At 38.1% G+C, this 20,833-nt stretch overlaps 1 protein-coding gene across 2 annotated transcripts in view; it reads left to right on the top strand.

Annotated features, from left to right (window-relative positions):
* Positions 1-4,270: 4,270 nt before the first annotated feature.
* LOC105257779 (A disintegrin and metalloproteinase with thrombospondin motifs 7) overlaps positions 4,271-20,833 on the top strand; it is a 42,740-nt gene continuing 26,177 nt past the window's right edge. For both annotated transcript variants that reach the window (XM_025411963.1, XM_011268640.3), the window contains exons 1-2: positions 4,271-5,105; positions 11,254-11,419. In XM_025411963.1, coding sequence (XP_025267748.1) covers positions 11,332-11,419 — 88 coding nt within the window. In that variant the 5' untranslated portion in view covers positions 4,271-5,105; positions 11,254-11,331. The remainder of the gene's footprint in view (positions 5,106-11,253; positions 11,420-20,833) is intronic.

The raw sequence follows: 20,833 nt of genomic DNA, 5'->3' as shown, positions 1-20,833 counted from the left end.
AGAGAGTAAGTTCGATGAATAAATTAAACAACGCGGAATCGACCAGTTAAAATCAGCGGCGCTATCGATCAATGATCGCAACAGCTTTGCAGTGAAGACAATGAATAAATTACGGGATGATATCCTACAATCAGCAGCATCTATTAATGTAGACACTAAAACCCATCGGATCAATCAGTCCGTTATATATAGCGGCCATTCGCAAAAAAAAACACGTTATAGCATTTTTATTTTTGAATCCCAAAATATAAACAAGATAAGTACTCGTTAAGATTAATATCTATAAAAAAATTTATTTTTTACATTAGCAAATTATCTCATGCAATATATAAAATTATATTGTATAAAAAATTATATATATACGTATTGAATTATAATTGATATCAGATTTTTTATGTTCATTTATAATTGTGTGTTATACTTCTTCTTTTTTCCATCTTTTATTTTTCACAATTATCGATTATCGCATGGATATCTTACTGTCATTGCATAAATCTTAATAAGAGCCATGTATAAGCTTCGGAATATAAATATATAGTATTTCTTACTCTTTCTTTTACTTCTTCTCTGTCATTTCGCTATATCAAGCAGATCTTACAGATATATTCGTTCACAGATAAAAGGTGCGGATGGAAAGTTGCGGGTGGTCTTTTCACGCTCATCATTCTGGCTGTCGATGACAACCGGTCGTTGGCCGGTCGGATAATTAAAGACCTACCTGCGAGCGCCGGAAGGGGGAAAGGGGACGTGCTAAATTACCGGGGCACGGTGTCTAGGGATGATGCCATGCGAAGGCACCCTGAGGCGATGCGACGGGCCTCGTCGATGCGACGTCATAGCTGGTGGCAATGAAACGGAAAACACGCATCGGCGTATCGAGAGTCACGGCCGGTTATTCGTTTTATAAGCGCGTATCACATATTGGCGACGTTAAACGACCGACGCCAAACGCGAGACGTAAGCGATGAGAGAGAAGGACAGAAGAAACTTGTCTCACCGTTATTTACGGTGGATCACTCGTGGATTTTGCATAAACAGAGCGAGAAAGAGAGAGATTAGGGTGTCCCGACGACGAGAATTCCTTCCCTAGAATCCCGCCTAATTCCTGTTTATATGACATCGGGGCGCGGTCGAGCGCGACATGAAAAGGGAGTTGGAGAGAATCTAATTTTCTTAGGGCGATTTATAAGTGACACTCGCGTAACAAGTAACCCGTATCTATTATTTATTCAATTGTCTAATTTTTGATCGAGATTAATTATTGCATTAATTTCGAAAATTATCGCTGACATTTTTTCGATGCATCTTTCGCTCACGCGTTTTATGAAATTGCATTAATTCACATTAATATAATCACATAAATGTTCATATAGCGCTTTATATGTCGCTAAATATCGAAAAGTATTCCATGCGATATACATGAATAAAAACTCGATGCATTCGAGTACGCTTTCCCTACAACAGACTTAATCAAACGTATATCGATCGATGGAGAATTAATTCAATTTTATGGCTGATTCGTTTGTCATATTCGAAGAAATGGAGTCTCTAGCATACGGAGCAAAGTTTTATCAGCATAGACAAAAACAGAAGGTTCACCGCGAATATAGAGTAGGTAGTCTGCATGTCTGTATTCTCGAAGCTCACAAGCGATTGCGAGACGCCGTCATTTCACCAGAGATAGTACCTAAAATGCGAGCAACAAATCAACACCGCCGAGCACGCCTCTCTTCCCCTAACCCGAGATCATAACCTCATGAATAATACGATGAAGTCGCGATACCATCGAATCATCGGGTATAAGCGCCGTAGAAGTCGCAGGCGCGACGACGCGACGATGCTAATTAATCTAGCTCGGTAGTGGCTTTGCGGGACCAGCAAAGGATTTATTGCTTATCCGCGAAGTTGAATCAGCGAATTGAATTGCTTTGTTTGTGAACTGTCAATTGATTTCGACATGATGATCGCGTATTCATTATTAAAACGACGTTGCCGCCAAAGTTATGTTCGTAGCACTACGCTGATAAAGTCGTTGTAGTTCTATCGAAATCACTCAATGTATTGTTGAAAATCTATTACACAATTATACGATGGTGACAACGAGCACAAGTCATCACAAGTTTGCATCTCGTCATCATTGTTAAGACCCCGAGAATTAATTGTCCTCGAAAGATATATGACTTTCTTGATAATAAGCAAGTAGCTGGTAGCTATTCGCACGTCCTACGAGCTCGCGCTCACGTGGGCCGGCCATTTGTAGATTTTATAATTTATATGATTTTCGAGAGCAATCCACTGATCAAGCATTGCACCAATAATGCATATCCATAAATATATGATAATTATATCAAGCATATATAAAAGAACTGTTAAGTATTTTCTATCATAGCGCTACATTAAACAACTTTAAAGAAGATAAGAATTTTTAAGATCGATTTTCATAATATCTTATACATATCCTTCTCATTTTCTTTTTTTTATATAAGATACATACACGAGGAATTGCTTAAAATATCTTTTTCATTCAAACATATAACATGATTGCTTAAAATATCTTCATTCAAACATATAATATATTCATGATACGTATAAGATATAATTAATTCATATTATAATGCATATTATTGAATCAATTTCTCCATATTGTAATGTATATTAAATAAACATATTTTCTTCGATAGTTTCTGCTCAATCAATTATCAATCTGTATCGTATTCATTGAATGCTCGTAAAGAAACTATCTTTGAAGCAAAGGCACGGTTTGTTGCGCATCTTGGTGTTCTTTAACGGGAGATTGCTCTTTGGCAATGCTTTCGTATATAATCCCGACATCACCGCCAACATCATCGGTATCTCTTCCATGCTATACACGTGCGATCCCACCTCGCTTCCCATTTCGGCGTTACACGTCAGAGCTCCTTTGCGCGTGGGATGCCGATGGGCTCGATTTCAGTCGAGCGAACTCAATGAGGAGAGATACAATCCACTGGAGAGTGCCGGAGTATCTCGGGACCGCTTGCGAAATCGGAACGAATACCTCCGCGAGAACGAGACGAGAACGAGACGGGAGTACGAAGGGGGACGGTGGATCGAAAGGATTAAGAATGAACGTAACGATAAATTTATCACTGTCTGAGGAAGAAAGGAATAGCCGACGTTGCATACATATTAGAGTATCGGATCGGGAATGGAAACGCCTGTCACGTAAGATAGACGCGATTTTGCGATATCATGCTTCGTGTCTTTTCTTCATGCTCTACCCCAATCTCGATCCGCCGATTAAATGTACAGGATGTAAGAACAAAATTGAATACGAAGCGAAATAATTTCGTAAAAGGTAGACAGTAACATGAAAAAGAGATGACACAACAAAAAAGTAGGTATCTTTTTACAGATGATTTAAAATATTTTTTTATAGACATCAATTATCCATATTACATACTTTTTATCTTCCTATTTCATTAATTCCCGTGTTAGATCGATTTTTACTGGAAAAAAAAAATTAATCCGGGCATTTTTCTTCCGAAAACTGCAAAGTTGGATTTGTGAGCCGATGGTGAAATTAATTTCACTGAGATCTCTATCTTTCACAACCGCGTGCTCCGGCTGCTGCACTTTTTTCTTTATCGTCGGCGTCTGGAAAAAGTATTACCGGCAGTATCGGCTTAATGGTTCCGTCGAGAGGATAAAACGGTATATCGTGCAATTAATCCGAAAGGATCGGCGGAGCGTGTCATAAGCGCTCGTAAACCCAGGAAGCATTTTCTCGCGTGTCTTCTGACGTAAGAACGAAGCACTAATAAAAAGATATGAAAGGAAATTGCGCTGTAAGGCCACTAGTCAAAATGATTGATCTTGACAAACGCCGAAATCGAAGCGTAACGCAAGTTTCTCTATTCGAGTAACCTGAAAAGACACTCATGAATGATGCAGAATATAAGCCATTCAATAAATTCCATTATAATTCCATTTCTCCTCGTTCGCTGAAGAGATCAGCATATTTTCATCCATTTCGTGCAGTCCATTCCGGACTAGTCCGGAGAGTTATGGATTCGAGAACAAGAACGTACCACTTCATAGGCTCTCGTAAAATCAGGAAGAATCCTCTCGGAGGCGCGCGCGAGAAGAGTCGCGAAATGGAGAAGGAGCTCGCTAGAACGAGCGAGAGAAGTAGAGGGAGATGGCAAGGCGGACGGAAGGCGACCGAAGGAGAGAGGCGTACAGAAAACGGGTCCACGGCTGGGTGGAGGAACTAGTCTCACCTAGTAGATCGCCCTGTCGCGGTGTGTGCTTTCGCGGGCGGCCGACAGACGCGAACGAGAGTAGGAGGAGGGAACGTGAGTTCCCTTCTACGCAACGCGAGAGAGAGAAGGCGGAAAAAAAGAGAGGCGAGAGAGCACGCACACGTACGCACGAGGATACACACGGTCACGAATGCGTGTTCACGTATATACGCATGATCGTTGCACATATGTGTGAGCACCAGGAGGAAACGCACGTACGTGCAGAAGAAGTCGAGAAAGAGAAAAAGAGAGAGAGAGAGAACAACTGGGGGAGAGACAGAGATGAAGTGAGAAAGAGAGAAGCGAGGGAGGCAGAGAGACGGACCGTGTGTATGTACCACCAGAAGAGTGTACCAGGCTACTAGTGTTGTGACGGCGATCGTGCCCACGACTTCTCCGGCGGGCCGGCATTCGCGTTCTATTCGTCTATCTTCCTCTTCGTCGTGACCTCCCCGATCTTCGGCGTCACGTCGAGCTCCCTTCTTACCCTCTGAAGGCCTCCTGGTGTCTTCTTCCTCGTTGAGAACAATTCCTCCTACTCTACTCTCAATATCTTTCCTTCTCTTTATCGTAGAGACTCCTTTCTGTCTCCTTTCTTTCCTTTCCCTCCTTCAGCCTCAGTACGATTTTGCGACACGCGCCTTTACTTCCGGCCGAAAAGTGAAGGCTCGGAAGCGAGCCAGTGCACTTTGCCGCGGCTGAAGGTATACCAGAGGTGTCGTCGTAAAGTGCGCGCGTGATCAAGCTTGGTGTCCACGCGCGTACGAGTGCAGGTGCTCCGGAAACACACGCCACGTGCTGCAGAAATGTCATCGCCGATGGGTATGTGACTTGCATCGTGATATGACGAGATTTCCATCATTTTTTACAAGCGGCAAATGTCAACAGCACGACGCGAAAGATATTTCGCAAATGACGTATTACATGGATCTTACGACTTTGGCTAACGAGCCGAGTTACAACGTAGCCACGTGTTCGCGCTGCATCCGCCTCGCGTGTGGAATTCCTAAGTTTATCTCCGCGATTTGTGTCATATCCAGAACGCGTACTAGATTGTCGATGCAGAAAAGCGAGTCGCCGATAAAGGTGCTAGATCACGTCACACTGCCGCCTTCGAGGTTTCAAATTAAAATGGTCGTATATGTGTGTGTGTGCGCTGTTTTTTTATAGTCGCTGCGTATTTTTGTTAACTTAATTTTATTGATTGATTTATAAAAAAGAAATGAATATATATTTTTTTACTTTCAAAATATACTTGATTAATGATATCTCTTCTTTCATCAAATGCAAATTAATGATATTGTCATCTCAAATGAATGAGTAAAATTCGTCTCGTAAAAGTCATGACAATAAATGACAAAAATGATTTATTTTCTTTTTCTCTTCTACATTAAAAGATAATACGATAACAATAAACCACACACGCATTACAGATGGTTTAAGCAAATCCATTCAAAGAGTAACAAATTCCTAAATTTATTTTTTTACGTGATTGCATAATTTGTTATGCAGAAAAATGTCAGTGTCATCAATGGCTTTGTTTATCTTGCGCCAGATGAAAGAATAAGAATTGTGTATCACCGTAAACAGCAAATCTTTTTTTGATAGATAAAGAGTTATTTCTTCCGGTTGCGAATTTCATTGTGATGCACGAAAAAATAACGCTTTCCATAAATCTCGAAGAAATTACGTAAATGACATTCATCTTAAATCACATTTACACGTCTACTCGTAATAAACGGCTGCAAATTTTCCGACGGAAATTTCGCGTAACGTGAATTACATTCTTCTGACAACGAGTCTTTTATTAGACGTTTCAAGTAAATTGCTAATTTATTTACAACATGTACAAGCATTTTCAATTTACGCGAAATGTGTAGAATACACTGATGTTATTGTGCACGCGTTTCAACCGTCCTAATCTTTGTAATTCGTAAAATTTTATCAGCTCTAATATCTCAAAGTCCTCCTGATCGTATTTCATAAAATAATAGATATTAATAAAATTGTGTATAAAATCACCGGAAATTAATCGCATATATCGATTCTTCGCTCGATTATCGTTGAAAAAATCGACGTTCAAACGATTCCATATATTGTTTCGTATTATGAACAATATATGGAAATCGTTCACTTTACGTCCTTCGACCAACTTCCATTTTTCATCGAATTAATAATTTTCCACGAATGACAAAGATGTTTAGATTCTCGTATCGGTAGCAGTTACCCGCGAGCCGCCCGACTTGTTTTTCTGCGCTACAGAAAGCATCGCCCGAGGAAATGTATCGGGCGTTCCGGATCATCTGCGATTTTACATTGACATGTACGCTTAATGGAGCGAATATCGTATATTCATCGAACGCGACACGCCCGCGCGCCGGATAATCATGCAATCTTAATTGGTCATAACTACAAATCATATAGCAGTGTTCTCAACAGTAAACAGCAGGAAAATAAGATTAAATTTGGCGATTGCCAAAAATTAGTAATTTTTTCACATGTAATAAAATTTCCGAAAAATCATCACTATTCTTAAATAAATTCCCGAGATTTTAAAGTCGTAGATGCAGCCGCTCAAGATCAAATTTACCTCCCATATGTGTAATTCGCAATCATTCAGCTTTGGCGCGGGAGAGCGCATTAATTAATCAAAATAGGTCAGCATTATTTGCTGAATGAAAACCCGCTATTTGCACATCGTATACCTTTCTTATAATGCCGGATGCAGAAAAATGGTCTTACTCTTACGTCATTATGTTGTTACACGTATCACGATAATGATAACCCGACAACGGCGGTACGTCAGCGCGTTCAAGGAGTTGCATATCAAATCGAAAGTCAACAAATTATGCTGCAGTTAATGAGAGACTTGTTTCGACTTCGAAGAAAGCCACGTAATTATTAAATCGTTAAGGAGGGCCGTACACAGACAGATACATCGCTTCTCGCGATCTCGCATGTGAGGATAATTTTCTGATGTTCAAATTATCGTTAACACCGAGTTCGATAGTTGGTCGCATCAATGATAATAGCAACAATCGTTTGTATTTCTGGGTGATCAGAATAAAACTTTGCATTTTTAACAGCGTTAAACAATATAAACAATGCATTGACAAATTATTTTAAAAGAAAGTTTAGCATATTTAATCGCAATTATCTTCTAAAAATTATTACTTAATCATTAAATTTTACTTATAAATTATTTGCAATGAAACAAATTTCAACAAATTCAATATTTTTATACTTAAAATGAATGTTGTATATAGTTTTTCATAAATTAATATTAATCGTATTTTATAAATATTATCTAATATATAAAAATTAGGTATGTTCGAGGATTACAAAGGAAACTTTAATAATAATATTACTTTGCTTAATCTAACAAAGCTTATAGGAGATCTAACAAAAAGCTTTTTATATATGCTTTTATTCTATAAACTTCTGATAATTAAAATATTTAAACACATTTTTATCATTGCTATACAAACGAATAAAAGAAATGAACCATATTCTTTATGTAAATAAATGTAAGTAATTCATAACGTTGAAAAACGTTGAAAAAGTAACGCGAATAAATGTAATAATTCTATTTTATTTAATTACTTAAACTATACAAGACGCGCGCGCAAGTATTATAAAAATTTCTAGCACATTTCGCGTTTAAATAAACTAATATAAAGTTATTGCACTATAAATTTTTCCTATTTTCTCCATTTTCACCTTGGTCATTGCAGTTATACTCTTAATTAAGAATTACATGCGTATTAATTTTAGTTTAATATTTATACTGTTATAATTATATTGTTTATCATTCAAGTACATTTCTCATTTGTGATTTATATGAAAATAATTTTATTTTATAAACTTCTGTTTAAATTAATATAAAAATTTCTCATTAAAATATTTCAAAACTTACTTCTAAAGTCAACAAAATAAAAATTTTTAATGAATCATATTTTTTATTATTCTATTTAAAAGATTCCGACGTAAAAATTTCGTAGTAAAATCCTCTGTACATAATATAAATTACTAAATTATTATAAAAAAGGAGTTAGTTATTATTAGTTAGTTATTATTAATTAATTATTATTAGTTAGTATTATTTCATTAAAAGAGTCTTTAATATTTTAATAGATCTCTCTTTCTTATTTTTGCAATTTCTAAGAAAGAGAGAAAGAGAGGGAGAGTGTGTGTGTGTGTGTGTAATCTTATTTTCTTAAAAATATGCTGACATCATCACCACTCGCATAATAATAATACCAATGAATAAACATGATGAATTTTAAGAGAAAAGAATATAAAATATAATTTTTTTATATTATTTCAATCTATCATTTAGCGAATAATGAATATATCCTAGTATTCGGCATTTTACTTTTATGTTTACATAAAAAAATCAACATAAATATTTATTTATAAATATCGACAATACATTCTCTCTCTCTTTTTTTTCTTTCTCTTTCTCTTTCCTTCTCTTTTTCTTTCTCTCTGCTAATAATCTTGCGATCAATACTTTATTAGAACTTATAATGACATATAAATCTAATAAAAGAGTGAATCTCTCTCTCGTTCGTTTACACTCGCGTGAAATCACTAGACCGCAGAATTATATGCATATAATATTACATGTATGCATATGCACATAAATATTATATGTATTTTTATTTTGCAAATACAAGTAAAATATCGCAATGCAAAGCATACACAGACACACACACACACACACACACACACACACACACACACACACACACACGCAACATATATATGGCTGCTTAATTTATCAGAGATGCACGATAAAAATTATAAAAAAATACATTACAAACTTGATCATTTGAAACATGTAGATGTAGTTTTTTTATGTTTGATATTTACAAAAGAGAAAGAACGAATAAAAAATATTTTTTCTCAAATAATCAAATGGATTATATGACAATTTTATTATTATTTACCGCAGTAGTAACAATTTACTTATTTTTTCGTTTTTCCTTTTCGCGAATTTCGATATTTCCACGCATATATATCAATAATGACCGGAAATGGATTTCCTGTGATTGTTATTTTACTTTTTTGATTGTAAATTTTCCTCTTTTTTTCTACGAGGTAATAAATATTTATTCAAGACACAGCGCAAAATCGCCCACCTTCGAATATCAATTAGAGACATATATTCCGAGTTGGGCGCAGAATGTATGCTTATTCGCCATAGATTCTCACCATTCTCTGTGGCATTCGTGCCATTAATTTAACATTGGTGTCCTCATCTTATGTGATATTTTACAGGCGTGACAACTCAATCGAAACGACACGAGATACTTTAAAACATACACCGCACTTGTTAATATTCCACAGTTGTACTATAAGTGTTTACGTCTGTTACTAACACGGCATACAATCATCAAGTACATGCTTATAATTTATGCGCCGCAACATTCGCACTTGCTTTGAAAATAAGGGCAAATTCCCAACAGCTTTAATTAATTTTAAATATCGCGTGATGCTAAATTTTAAAATATAGGTTAACATTATAACATTGTTTATAATGTCTTGTTTTTGATTCTCATCATAATATTGTGCTTTTATTTCTAGGACAACTTTATTTCTGTTACAATGTTGTTGCGTGTACTAATTTAAAATAACATGAAACTTTATATAAATTTTACTTTTCATAGCAAAAAATATTATGATAAAAAACATAAATATCAAAATTAATTATATTCATGAATCTTTTTATGAATTCTTTGTTAAAATAAATTTGATCTGACTTTTATAATTTTCTTTTCAACGACTAGATTGTTAAAACACGTGTCCTTATCTCATTCAATGGATCAGAAAAAAAATGCATCGACAAATATTCACATTGATATATGTCCATTCCCGTGCTCGTACATGCGAAGTCTATTTGCGTTCGAATTGACAGATATTCCCGCGAGACTAATTACCAATTCCGCATCGCATTAATGAACTTGCTTTGGCTTTCCCCCACCCAATATATTATCTTAGCTGCAAATCTTTCACAGAACATCTAGTTTGATTTTAATGTGGAAGTGTCTTTTGAAAGGAACACAAATTACTCGTGTGGATTAAATAATTTATGTGACGCAGTATCACCACATTCATGCATTTTATCAAATATATTATAAAATCCGAATTTTACAGTTGATATTAATTAACCAGTTATTAAAAATCTATACTACAAATTATGAGTTGTCCTTGTCGCTGAAGTTATACCTGCATGAATGCAAATCTTGACGTTCTCCTCATGTAGTCAAGATTATGATAACTATTTTTAACGGCTTAGCATTAAATAAAATTTTTAATAAGCATCCATCAACATCCTCATCATTTAGATTGGATTTTTTCGATGAAACTTAATTCTATTGTCTGCGAGAAATATAAAAAATATAATATCTCAAATCGAACTCTGGCTTTAACACGGATAAAAGAATTCAGTGGTTTGTTGGGTTCGATCGCTGGCATGGTTGAACGAATTCCAATTATCGTAACTATGAAGCGTCACCACAAAACGACCCTGAAGCTTAGTAGCTAACGTACCCAAGAAAATCGAAAAACATTATTATATACGAGAATAAGTCTCACGTATAAAAAAATATGAGGCAAAATTGATTCTTATTCTTTCTTTCGTAAAATTTTTTGTTTAGAACAGGAGATAAAAAATAAAGAAATATCTTACTTGTTTTATTCTAGTAGAAAGAATGTGCAATAAAATTCTCATTTCACCCCTCGTTCGACCTATAAGATTTTTCTGCCGGATTACGATTAAAGAGAGTTTAATTAAGTACTTTTTTATGAATTATCTTCCTATGATTTGCGCGCGCACGTAGCCGGAACATCCGTTAAACTCAACAAAGCTTTAATTTGTAATTTAAATCGCGGAAGTAACCCATTTGCTATGTAATGAGAAAATTTAATGAGAAATTCATACTGCGGTCATATGTGCGTGTTTCAGAATAAAGGAGAACATCGGCAGACATCAAGAAGATCGCGTTTCATTTTAACAAGAAATACGTCCAATTCAGCGCCAATCATGCGGTATCTATTATCCATGCTCCAAGTTTTAATCATCGTGGTGCAACAGAATCCCGAAGCCCGACAACGTGTACCTAATGTCAGAGGTGAGTTTTATATTAGTTATATATCTTTATTGTCATATTAATACTTTGTCATATTATGTGATTTAGCGGTAATATTGTAGCCTTGTTTAATGATTTTGATTTAACAGTATAGAAAAATAATACCGAGCTTGATATTTATTATCTGATATCGAGACTTTTCAATCTTAAAAAGAAATTCAATTTTTCGAAACCGAAAGAGATGACGATTCCGTCAAACAAATTCGATTCACGTGCAGGCTCACGTCCACTTTCTCGAGTTTCTCGAGAAAGACTCGCATGAAAAGAGCCCGCGGCGGGTTCTCGAGCAGAAGCCTTACCTTTGCGGGACGCGATCCTATTAAGAGTAAGAGCGAGTCGTACAATATAAGCGCGATGCTGGATTTTGCAAGCGACAAAGCAAAGAAGGAAGAAATGGAATAGCAGAAAGAATCGGACGCGCAATTCCTTCGAGTGACCAGCAGGATGTGCCGTAAAATGCTAATTCGCGACTTATTTATACGTCGGGACATCTTAATGGCTGTTAAAGGCTCATGCTGATTTTTAATTATGTCAATAAATATACTTCGAGCGTGTGTTGTGCAGTAGTAGCTTAGGCCGTTATGCGGCTCCATAAATTGATCATCATTCAGTAATGCTCGCGATACGACATGAATATTGTACCCGGTTTTGACGTCGCTACGCGATTTCGCTGATCTTATCGGAAAATATCGGCCAAACGCAAAGCTATCGGCTGGCATACAGCCAATCGACATAACTTTTAGCGCTGCTTCTGACGTGTTGTACCGTGCAAGAAATGCTGATTCCGCGAAGCTGCAACGTCGATGTTCGCAAAGTCTGCTAGTCTTAAGGCAATTCAACACTGTTAAATGTATATCAATATAGCTGATAAATTCAGATTTCGAATGCAGTTTACATTAATAAAAATACACTTACCAATATATTTATTCACGATAAAAGCGCAATTGCTATAAAATAAATTTTTTCATATCCAAATGAAAGATCGAATATATTAAAACACCAAGGACTGCAACTCGAAATTTATGGTCTTTGTCATAGTGTGGAATATCTTAAGCGCCATTTACGCGATCCACTTACGTCGAATCGTTTGTCAACCGTGTATCCAGAAGCACGACATGTCGGAGTGATGGATGCGTTCTTTCTTTCCTGGGTTCCTGTCGTTTTGAACGTACGTTCGGCTGATAGACGAAATACCCTGTGAGCTACTTCGTTAACATTGAACGCTTTCTCGGAGACAAAAGTCCTCCGACATAGTGACGCAAGAAGATGAATGTTTCGAGCAAAAAAATACACAAAAAAGATAGACGAAGTTGTTAAATACAAAAACGTCAGCGAGTTTCGAAAGACAATACCAAGAGAACAGAAATAGTCTCAGCTCAATGTCATACCGAGAAGTTGGCGTTGCAATGAAAATTTCAGGTCCTTTTCAATGTAAATCGCTGTCGTCGGTAGCTTCCCCTAATGAGGCCGGTCATTGGTAAATATTTATACGTTTGGGTGAGGAAAACAATGGGAGATGTCGAATTACATGACTAAGAAAGGAAAAGAGAAAGAGAGGGAAAGAAACGTGCCAGACGTGCCGTTTCGAAATTACCTTCTCGTTAGGGGGTAGTTATTATGATCAGGGAAAATTACACGCCACGCGCGCGGAGGACTTGTTTACTGAACACCATGGCCTGAAACTCTGGGCCGAGTAACTGACAAGGGTAATTTGTCCGGCTCGCAATAACCACCGGCGTCTCTCTTTGGTGATTGCGGAATTATTAACTCACCGGCGGTAACATAATGACGAGACATTAGTACGGTTTGCGCCTCATCGCGTCCATTACCTTTCTCTTTCTTTTTTCTTCTCTTTATCTCTTCTCAATTTGGGAATTAACCGTCACATCGGCATAAAAGGGAGAAATTATTATTCCATTTGTGATCGTTTTCAATGAAGTGAAAAGTCCTAGAATCGACAAGGGATAAATTTGTCGAGTCGAGATAAACTATCGGCCATATGTTGCTGCAATAAAGCGGGAAAGCGTTTCATTGTGAGCCGTACGGACGTAATCAACTTGAGAGCGCTCTTTCAAAGTATCCTGAATGCGTTTACCAATCCTATAAAGATCACTCTCGAAAATGACGTATGCCTTCGCCGCTTTTGTCTTTGTTTATACACGTCACGTTGTGGCCGCCGTATGCAATCAATTTTTCGATTGAAAACATTCGACCCTGCCTCTATCTCCGACTAGTATAGACTATTGTTTGAAATTGGTTTCCTCGGGATTGAATATGGAATCATAAAATCGTTTAGACACAGGCCGATTGGAATACATATAATTGTTCAGAGTAACCCAATTTAAATGTCAGCTACGCTCGTTACACAAATTCTAACACTTTTTATATCGAACAAACACGATACATGAATTTTCGTCGGATAAAAAAACAATGCAAAATAGCCTAGCGCAATATTCTGATAAAGCAAATTGGAAAATGACGTAAATAAATATATGCTCGAAAATTCGAAAATAAAATTCCGACTGTGTTTCGGTACGTAAATAAAACGCTCAGGACCAAGCAAAATATTATAATTCCGAAATATTCGACCATTAAGAAAATCACGTATGCTCTTTTTTTTATCTTCCGGTGGGAATCATGGACCTGCGATGGCGCCAAACGTTCGCAAAATCGACCATGAGGAGGAGAAGAACGTCTGAGTAAAACCAACACGACGAGGCGCCCATTCATAGCCTGAACACGTTGAAAAATCGTCCGCTCGTTCGCCGCATAAATGCGCACGGCTCGGCCGAACGGCGTGGGCGTCACGTATATATCTGTGGCGGTATATTATAGTAACGCGTACAAATTTGCAAATGCAGTGACGACGCATCCGAACGCACCTGTACAAAGATACACGGATGTATGCGTAGGCAAACGCTGTCAATGGATCGCGTTACAATCTTGTCACTCTCGTGTTAAATTTCTTTTCCTCTTCGTTTTCTCTTCAACGGGTTTTGATCTCGGGCAAGACGATGATGCAACGTATGGGAGTGCGAAATGAAAAATAACTCACGTACGCACCTGAAAACGTGCAAAATTCAAAAACAGGCTGCAATAGTCACGTCACGTAGACACATCGCGTAGGAGATCATTGTCACCTCGGTGACAATGATCTCCGATTTTCGGAAACATCATCGCGATTTGTCTTTAGTTTTAATATTGCTGAGTTGTTCGATTTGGCTATCTGGGTGTCTTTAATAGCTGATCGTAGATTTGCATAATTTGCGTCGAAAAAGTATATGATAATACTGATGATATAAATTTCAAATAAAAAACCTAAAAGGCAAATGGAAACATGAAAATATGAAAATATCGTATCTTTTATCACACGCTTATGATAATGATGTTTTTGGATCAAATAAAAACTTTATGTGCGTTGAAACCACTTGCAAAACTAGTAGTCCCCTTTATGTTAAAGTGAATAATATAAATAAAAATAAAAGAATTGCTCTTCATTAACATCAAAGAAAAATTTAAGTCGACGCAAGTCAAGTTTTTCTGTTGTAATTTCACGGCCAGTTCTTTCTATTCTTATTAACACATGTGATGTTTATTTTAAATAAAACGTACGAAAAAGGTCAGCTGCATCGAATCTCTCGCTATAATAACCCACGCATATCTTTTTTATCTCCGTTTAACGTTCGCAATATAATTCATAAGAGAATCGTGCATGTATACCGACACAAGAGAAAGATTCAATGGGCGATACGTAATACAAACATTGCTTCGTAACCGGCCATTATGACAGGTACAGCGACGACCCTGCTTGCGACTTAACGCGATATTGTGCCCAGATGCGTTAGGTGCATCTATCTCTTTGCGAAATAATAAATTGCGAACATAACCAGCCATTTACTTTAGTACACTTATTCCCTGTGGCCGCATGCTACATGGACATGCCGCCTTATCTTGGTAATCATTTCTGCGGAACAAGAACTACGGAGATATTTCTCTCAAGAACCGTCACGATTCTGATACAGTGCCGGTGCATCGCAAGAATCCAGATATTTCCTGTGACTTACTGTATATTTTTATTGTTCTGTATCTAAATCCACGAGTCACGAGCAACAGCGCGACAACAAAGATCTTTATTGGAGAAATAAAACTTTATATACCGGTTTTAGGAGACGGTAAGGAGCGATTTACGATTTATTTCGAATACGATGCGAAGGTAATTCGCAATATTTAATAATTTTATAAATAGAAACGAAAATGCGCCTTAAAGAGAGAAACAGAGAGAAACATTGAGAGAAACTCTTATTCGATCAACACTTCGTTTCCGGCGAAATTTCATTCACGTCACGTTCGAGGACTCTCTAAAGTCTCAAATTAAATCAGCTATACGTAAAATTGCAAGCGCGACTGTTAATTCATCTCTTAGTGTATCCGCGGAGGACGAAATACTCTACAGTTTGCACCGGTGCCGAGCAGAATTGCGTATCATACGGTCTCTATTCCCCGTGGAACGCAGGAGAACATCGTCGTCGTCTAGTAAACTCGAATGTGCCATCGACACGTGAGAAATTTTCCCGCGTCGTCCGACTTGACATCGCTGTCACTTATCGAACGTGTAAACTACCTGCCACTGTGTTTTCCGGCCAGGACAGTGCAATAACGGACTTCAACGGATTTCCCTAGGGCTTCCACGTTACGATATCTCTCACGGTAGAAACGATGAACTCCCCTCGCGGAGACTCCCGAAGACGACGCGTCGCATGCTTTGATCAACTTTATATATTACATCGGTTGCAGCGGTGCGAGCAAATGCACAGCGAATGCATTGTATTTACGAATAAGCAACTCGCCTTTCGAGAGCCGAAATCGTGGCGTCTCATCGACAGACGAATATCCACAGAACGTGTGAGTATCCGTGGGTGAGTTCAGGCCAGGTATCTCTCGAAAAAGATCACTCCTGCAACATGCTCCACAGCGACCGCGTGGGTTTTATTCGTTATTACTGATCGGTCACGACCCACGCTTTCGACAGCATCTTCGTCCTGTCTGCCCCCGCAGGTTCGAATCAGTCATTTTTTTCTCGTAAAAAGTATATGTCATTTCCGCTAATTGTAAGTGGCGAAATAATAGTAGCTGCCTGTGGCGGCGTTTACGAGAGAAGATCGTTTCGCGACCTTGTAGCTGGCTCCGCGCGTAAATCACGAGAAAATATCGTTCGGAAAATCGAACGGGAATGAAGAAGTACCGATCGGTAAGGTGCTACTTTTCCTCCTCTTCTGAAAGCCAGTTTGCTTTTACGGCGAAGCTTCGAATTATATCGATAATCGAAACTGCGCTTCGTGAATTACGCGTCGTTGCGAAAGGATTGGATCCGTTCCAAATGCGACACCGCCACTCTGACAATGAGATATTCGTATTTTTCTCATTTATAAATATATATTTATCGTATTTTAACGTAGACTGTCTAAAATCATTGCTTCAAGTTTGATCCGATTGGAGATAATTTTTATAATTATTAGCCTAACGACCACTGGGTCAATGTCCTCATTCGCTTAAAACGTAGAAAGTGTCGAACACACAGCTACAACGAAAGATTGCGCATCGAGAGTATCGCTTAGTCTGTATCCGCCCACGCACGAGCATCGATCCAGCGGGGACGGCGGCATTGAAGAATAATCCTGTCGGCCGATACACTAATACAGGCCACTCGCCGATCTCCGCGCGAGACCACCGATCCGCAAAAATTAAATTCAATTAATTATGAACCGGCGTTATCGCGGATTTCTCCAAGACCGATCAGCATATCTGCTCGAGCGAATCGCGACCGAATCGCGCGATGAAACACGCACTGCGACGCGAGCAAATTTGCGCGAGCGAGTGCAATGCGGCTAAATTAACGAGGGCACGGACAATAATTAAGTTGTACCACTGGTGATTAATCGTCGTCTCCGGTCGACCTAACTACATTTCATCCCGAGCTAGGCCGTACGACGAATATTGCCGTGCGATGTATGTAATGTGTTTCACGTATATACGCTCGAGCGTGTTTCATTACGCGGCAATCGGGAAAATTAAATACTGAATCGTCACGAACGTAAGGAGATGAGGAAAATCGTCGTACGAACGACGCGGCCATTTGGAATGATTATACCATAAATTGAATATCGCGTCTAACGATCTCCCTTACAATAGCAACAGCAACTTTTATTATACTTTGAGAGAATTAGTATCGAGCGCGTATTTATTACGCTAGTATCCGGCACGTAGCACAAACTTTGCTATTACTCGTTATTTGTTTCGACATTATTTGTTAAGGTTGTTTCCAGCCGGATATCGATTGGAATGTATAATTTCCACAATAATTGCAATTATAATTAATTGGTATAATATTAGATATTCCTATTATTAATTGCAATAATATTAGAATGTGTATTTAGAGTATAAACGTTATCTTCAAACGCTACTTGTTATGATTTTACAACACACATAGAGAGGATTGTATTAATCAAACAAATTTCAACCGCTTAAAATATCTTAATTTGAAAATTATATCCAGATGATTCATCGCGTTTCCATGAAAATTAAGCGAGGCAATGTCCAAACGATTTGTCAACCGGTTCACGCAAATTCTTTAATGATCCCTATTGATCTCATTTGATCGCGAGGATAAACCACAAGTGCCGCATTAACCGCATCCGCGGGAACCTTGGGCGCGGCTTGTTTAATCAAAGCTATCTTGTTCGCCGTAAAAGCGAGACCAGCTGTTGTGGCTCGATAGTATGGCAAGCGCGACGAGTTTCGAGGCGTACAGTGCTACGTTTGTATAAAATCGAACAGCGATGTACTCTACACCTCGGATTTTCGAGAATACACTGTTGTTCAAGAACCATCTTGATTGACTGCGCGTGAAACGTTAACTCTTCAAGTAAGTTTCGTCGAAGTGAGATGCGTTGCATGTTAATTTTGCGAATCTGATGAATGAGTTTAATTACGTGGTAATTCCGATTTCCGCGAAGCACTGTTGCAGTAACTGACAGAAATTTATTTCTTAAATCTAAAATCCTCTTTGTTTATGCTCCTCTTAACATTTTACACTGGGGCCCTACGATATCGTATAAAATCATTATTTTTTGATAATCCTGAAAGAGGAAAGCGTTGAATCTCTGCTATATAATAAGTTGAATTAATTATTAAAATAATTAAGCATTCTCCTTTTAATTCCAACAATCGAGAAAAAAATTTACATTACGGCAGAGATTATAAAAAATTTTAAAAATACTCGTACAAATTTAGAAACTAAAATAAAAAATAGCAAGCTATATATACATACATTTCACAAACGAAATCTTCAACCGGCGACATCGACATTTCGCAATTTATTTTTTCTTTCGGGCAAGACGGTTCGTCCTCAGAATACAAGTAAATTTACTCAGCATCACTTACGCCGAATTTTAAATAAATGTCGTGAGTCGAAAGCAATGTCAAGTTTCGACATCGTAAAATCAACGATTAGATCGACTAGGCCAAGAGTTGGCGACGATGATTCAAGCAGACGAATACAAGAAATTCGTAGTAAAGATACCACATCTGTCTCGCTGTAACTCGGTTATATTTCCGCGTATCGTAACGATTTTAATGAATTCGATAAGTAGGTATATGCTAATGGGGACAGACGCACGAGAGGGCGGCAGAGGAGAGAAGGCCCATTCTTGCGGGACTGCCGATGGCCTGCGAGATGGGCCCGGGAGTGAGTCATCTCGAAAGAACTGGTTTCTACCGTAATACCCAGGTATCGCCGATAAAGAATCATTCCGACGCCTAATAACTTTGGCTGCTGCGCCTCCGTGATTCGACCATAACAATCCGTGAAACCATGAAACTGGAATCGCGGTCATATCCGCACCCTTTCCAAGTAGGAAAGCGAAGGCACAATAATAAACTTTCGTTATATTGCAGGTACAAAAATCTTCTGACATAGGTAGAATTTGAAAATTAGTTTCTTTCCTAACGTATATACTTATATAAATTCTATACACAGACATAATCTTCCCATCTAAATATGAATCTAAATATAAATATACATCTGAGTCTGCATGAGTCTATATTTGTACGTATTTAACGTATGTTAATCTATATTTATGTACGTATACTTGATCCTTTATTTTTTTTCTCAAATTTTGAATTATACAAGAACGGATTACAAGAACGGAACGCGCATGCGTCGATCATACTTCCTTATTGATCGCAGCCACGAGGAGAACAGCAGAAGAGAAATGTTTTATCGATTAGATCGTAGCAACGTCAATCTTTGCGTGAACGTGAAGTAAGCCGACGATACTGACGAAGTACAGGACACCGGTTCGGATCAACGGTAGGCGGACAAGCAGTGCAACGATAAATTATGTTATATCGGACATACGAAATGCCCTGCGTATCGGCCGTGCCATCGGCTCCTGAATTATCGCGTCGATCTGTAATACGGGATTTCCATACGCGCGGATTCCCATAAATTCTACAAGAGGGTCGATCTTTCGGCTACCTCTAAATCTGTCAGAATTCTTATGCGCAGCAAAACGGTTTCTTCCCGAGAATCGAGACACCGCACATAAATATAATATACACTGGTTAATCATTTCGATGTTTATAGTATTAAATCAAATAATTACTATCCACAGAATCCTTAACGAAAAGTATATTCTTATTACTCTTTTCTGTACAAGACGCGACCGCCGGAAAGGCAGGTAAGAGTGGCCGATTAATAACTCGCTGCATAAGTCGCGTATAATTACGTTAACCCGGGACAGCGTGCATCATCAATTATATGCAATTTAAAGTCGTAGTAGTGGCAACATAGTGTGCTGCATACATATATCCGGTAAAGGAACGGCCGCGATCGTGCGTGCACCGAGACGTTTACAGTAGGTACAGCCTGTATGGGAGGTCCGAGTATCTCCATCCGATATCCCCACCTGCAGTTAACCCCGACCAGCTTGAGAAACGTACCCATTGGTTGCCCCACCATTTTTCAGACTTTAATGATAATGGGATAATGATGATTACACTGTTCAACTACCTGTACTAGACGGCACCTCTCTTTCTCTCCCTCCCCCGTCTCTTTCGTCTTGTCCATTTACCTATTTAACCGCCTCCTAGCAATCGCCGTCAAGAAAGCGCGGAAAGCGGATAGATTGATCTCTGTGTCTTGTCAAGGCGACTTAAAGCCTCGCAATTCATTTCGAATTAGCCTGAGAATGGCTTCGAGAGACGCAACAGGATAAAATTTAATATCCATAATTATAGAATGCGACTAACAGAGAGTTATGCATTTTAATAAAATGACCAGCATTAGTTTTTCAAAACAAGATATTAATAGCGCACACTGTTTTTTCGCAATGGTTT

The sequence above is a fragment of the Camponotus floridanus genome, unplaced genomic scaffold (assembly GCF_003227725.1).
Source record: "Camponotus floridanus strain SB8 unplaced genomic scaffold, Cflo_v7.5 scaffold46, whole genome shotgun sequence".
Taxonomy (NCBI): domain Eukaryota; kingdom Metazoa; phylum Arthropoda; class Insecta; order Hymenoptera; family Formicidae; genus Camponotus; species Camponotus floridanus.
The sequence above is the reverse complement of the archived record's forward strand: the minus strand, read 5'-3'. Positions and strand labels throughout refer to the sequence as shown.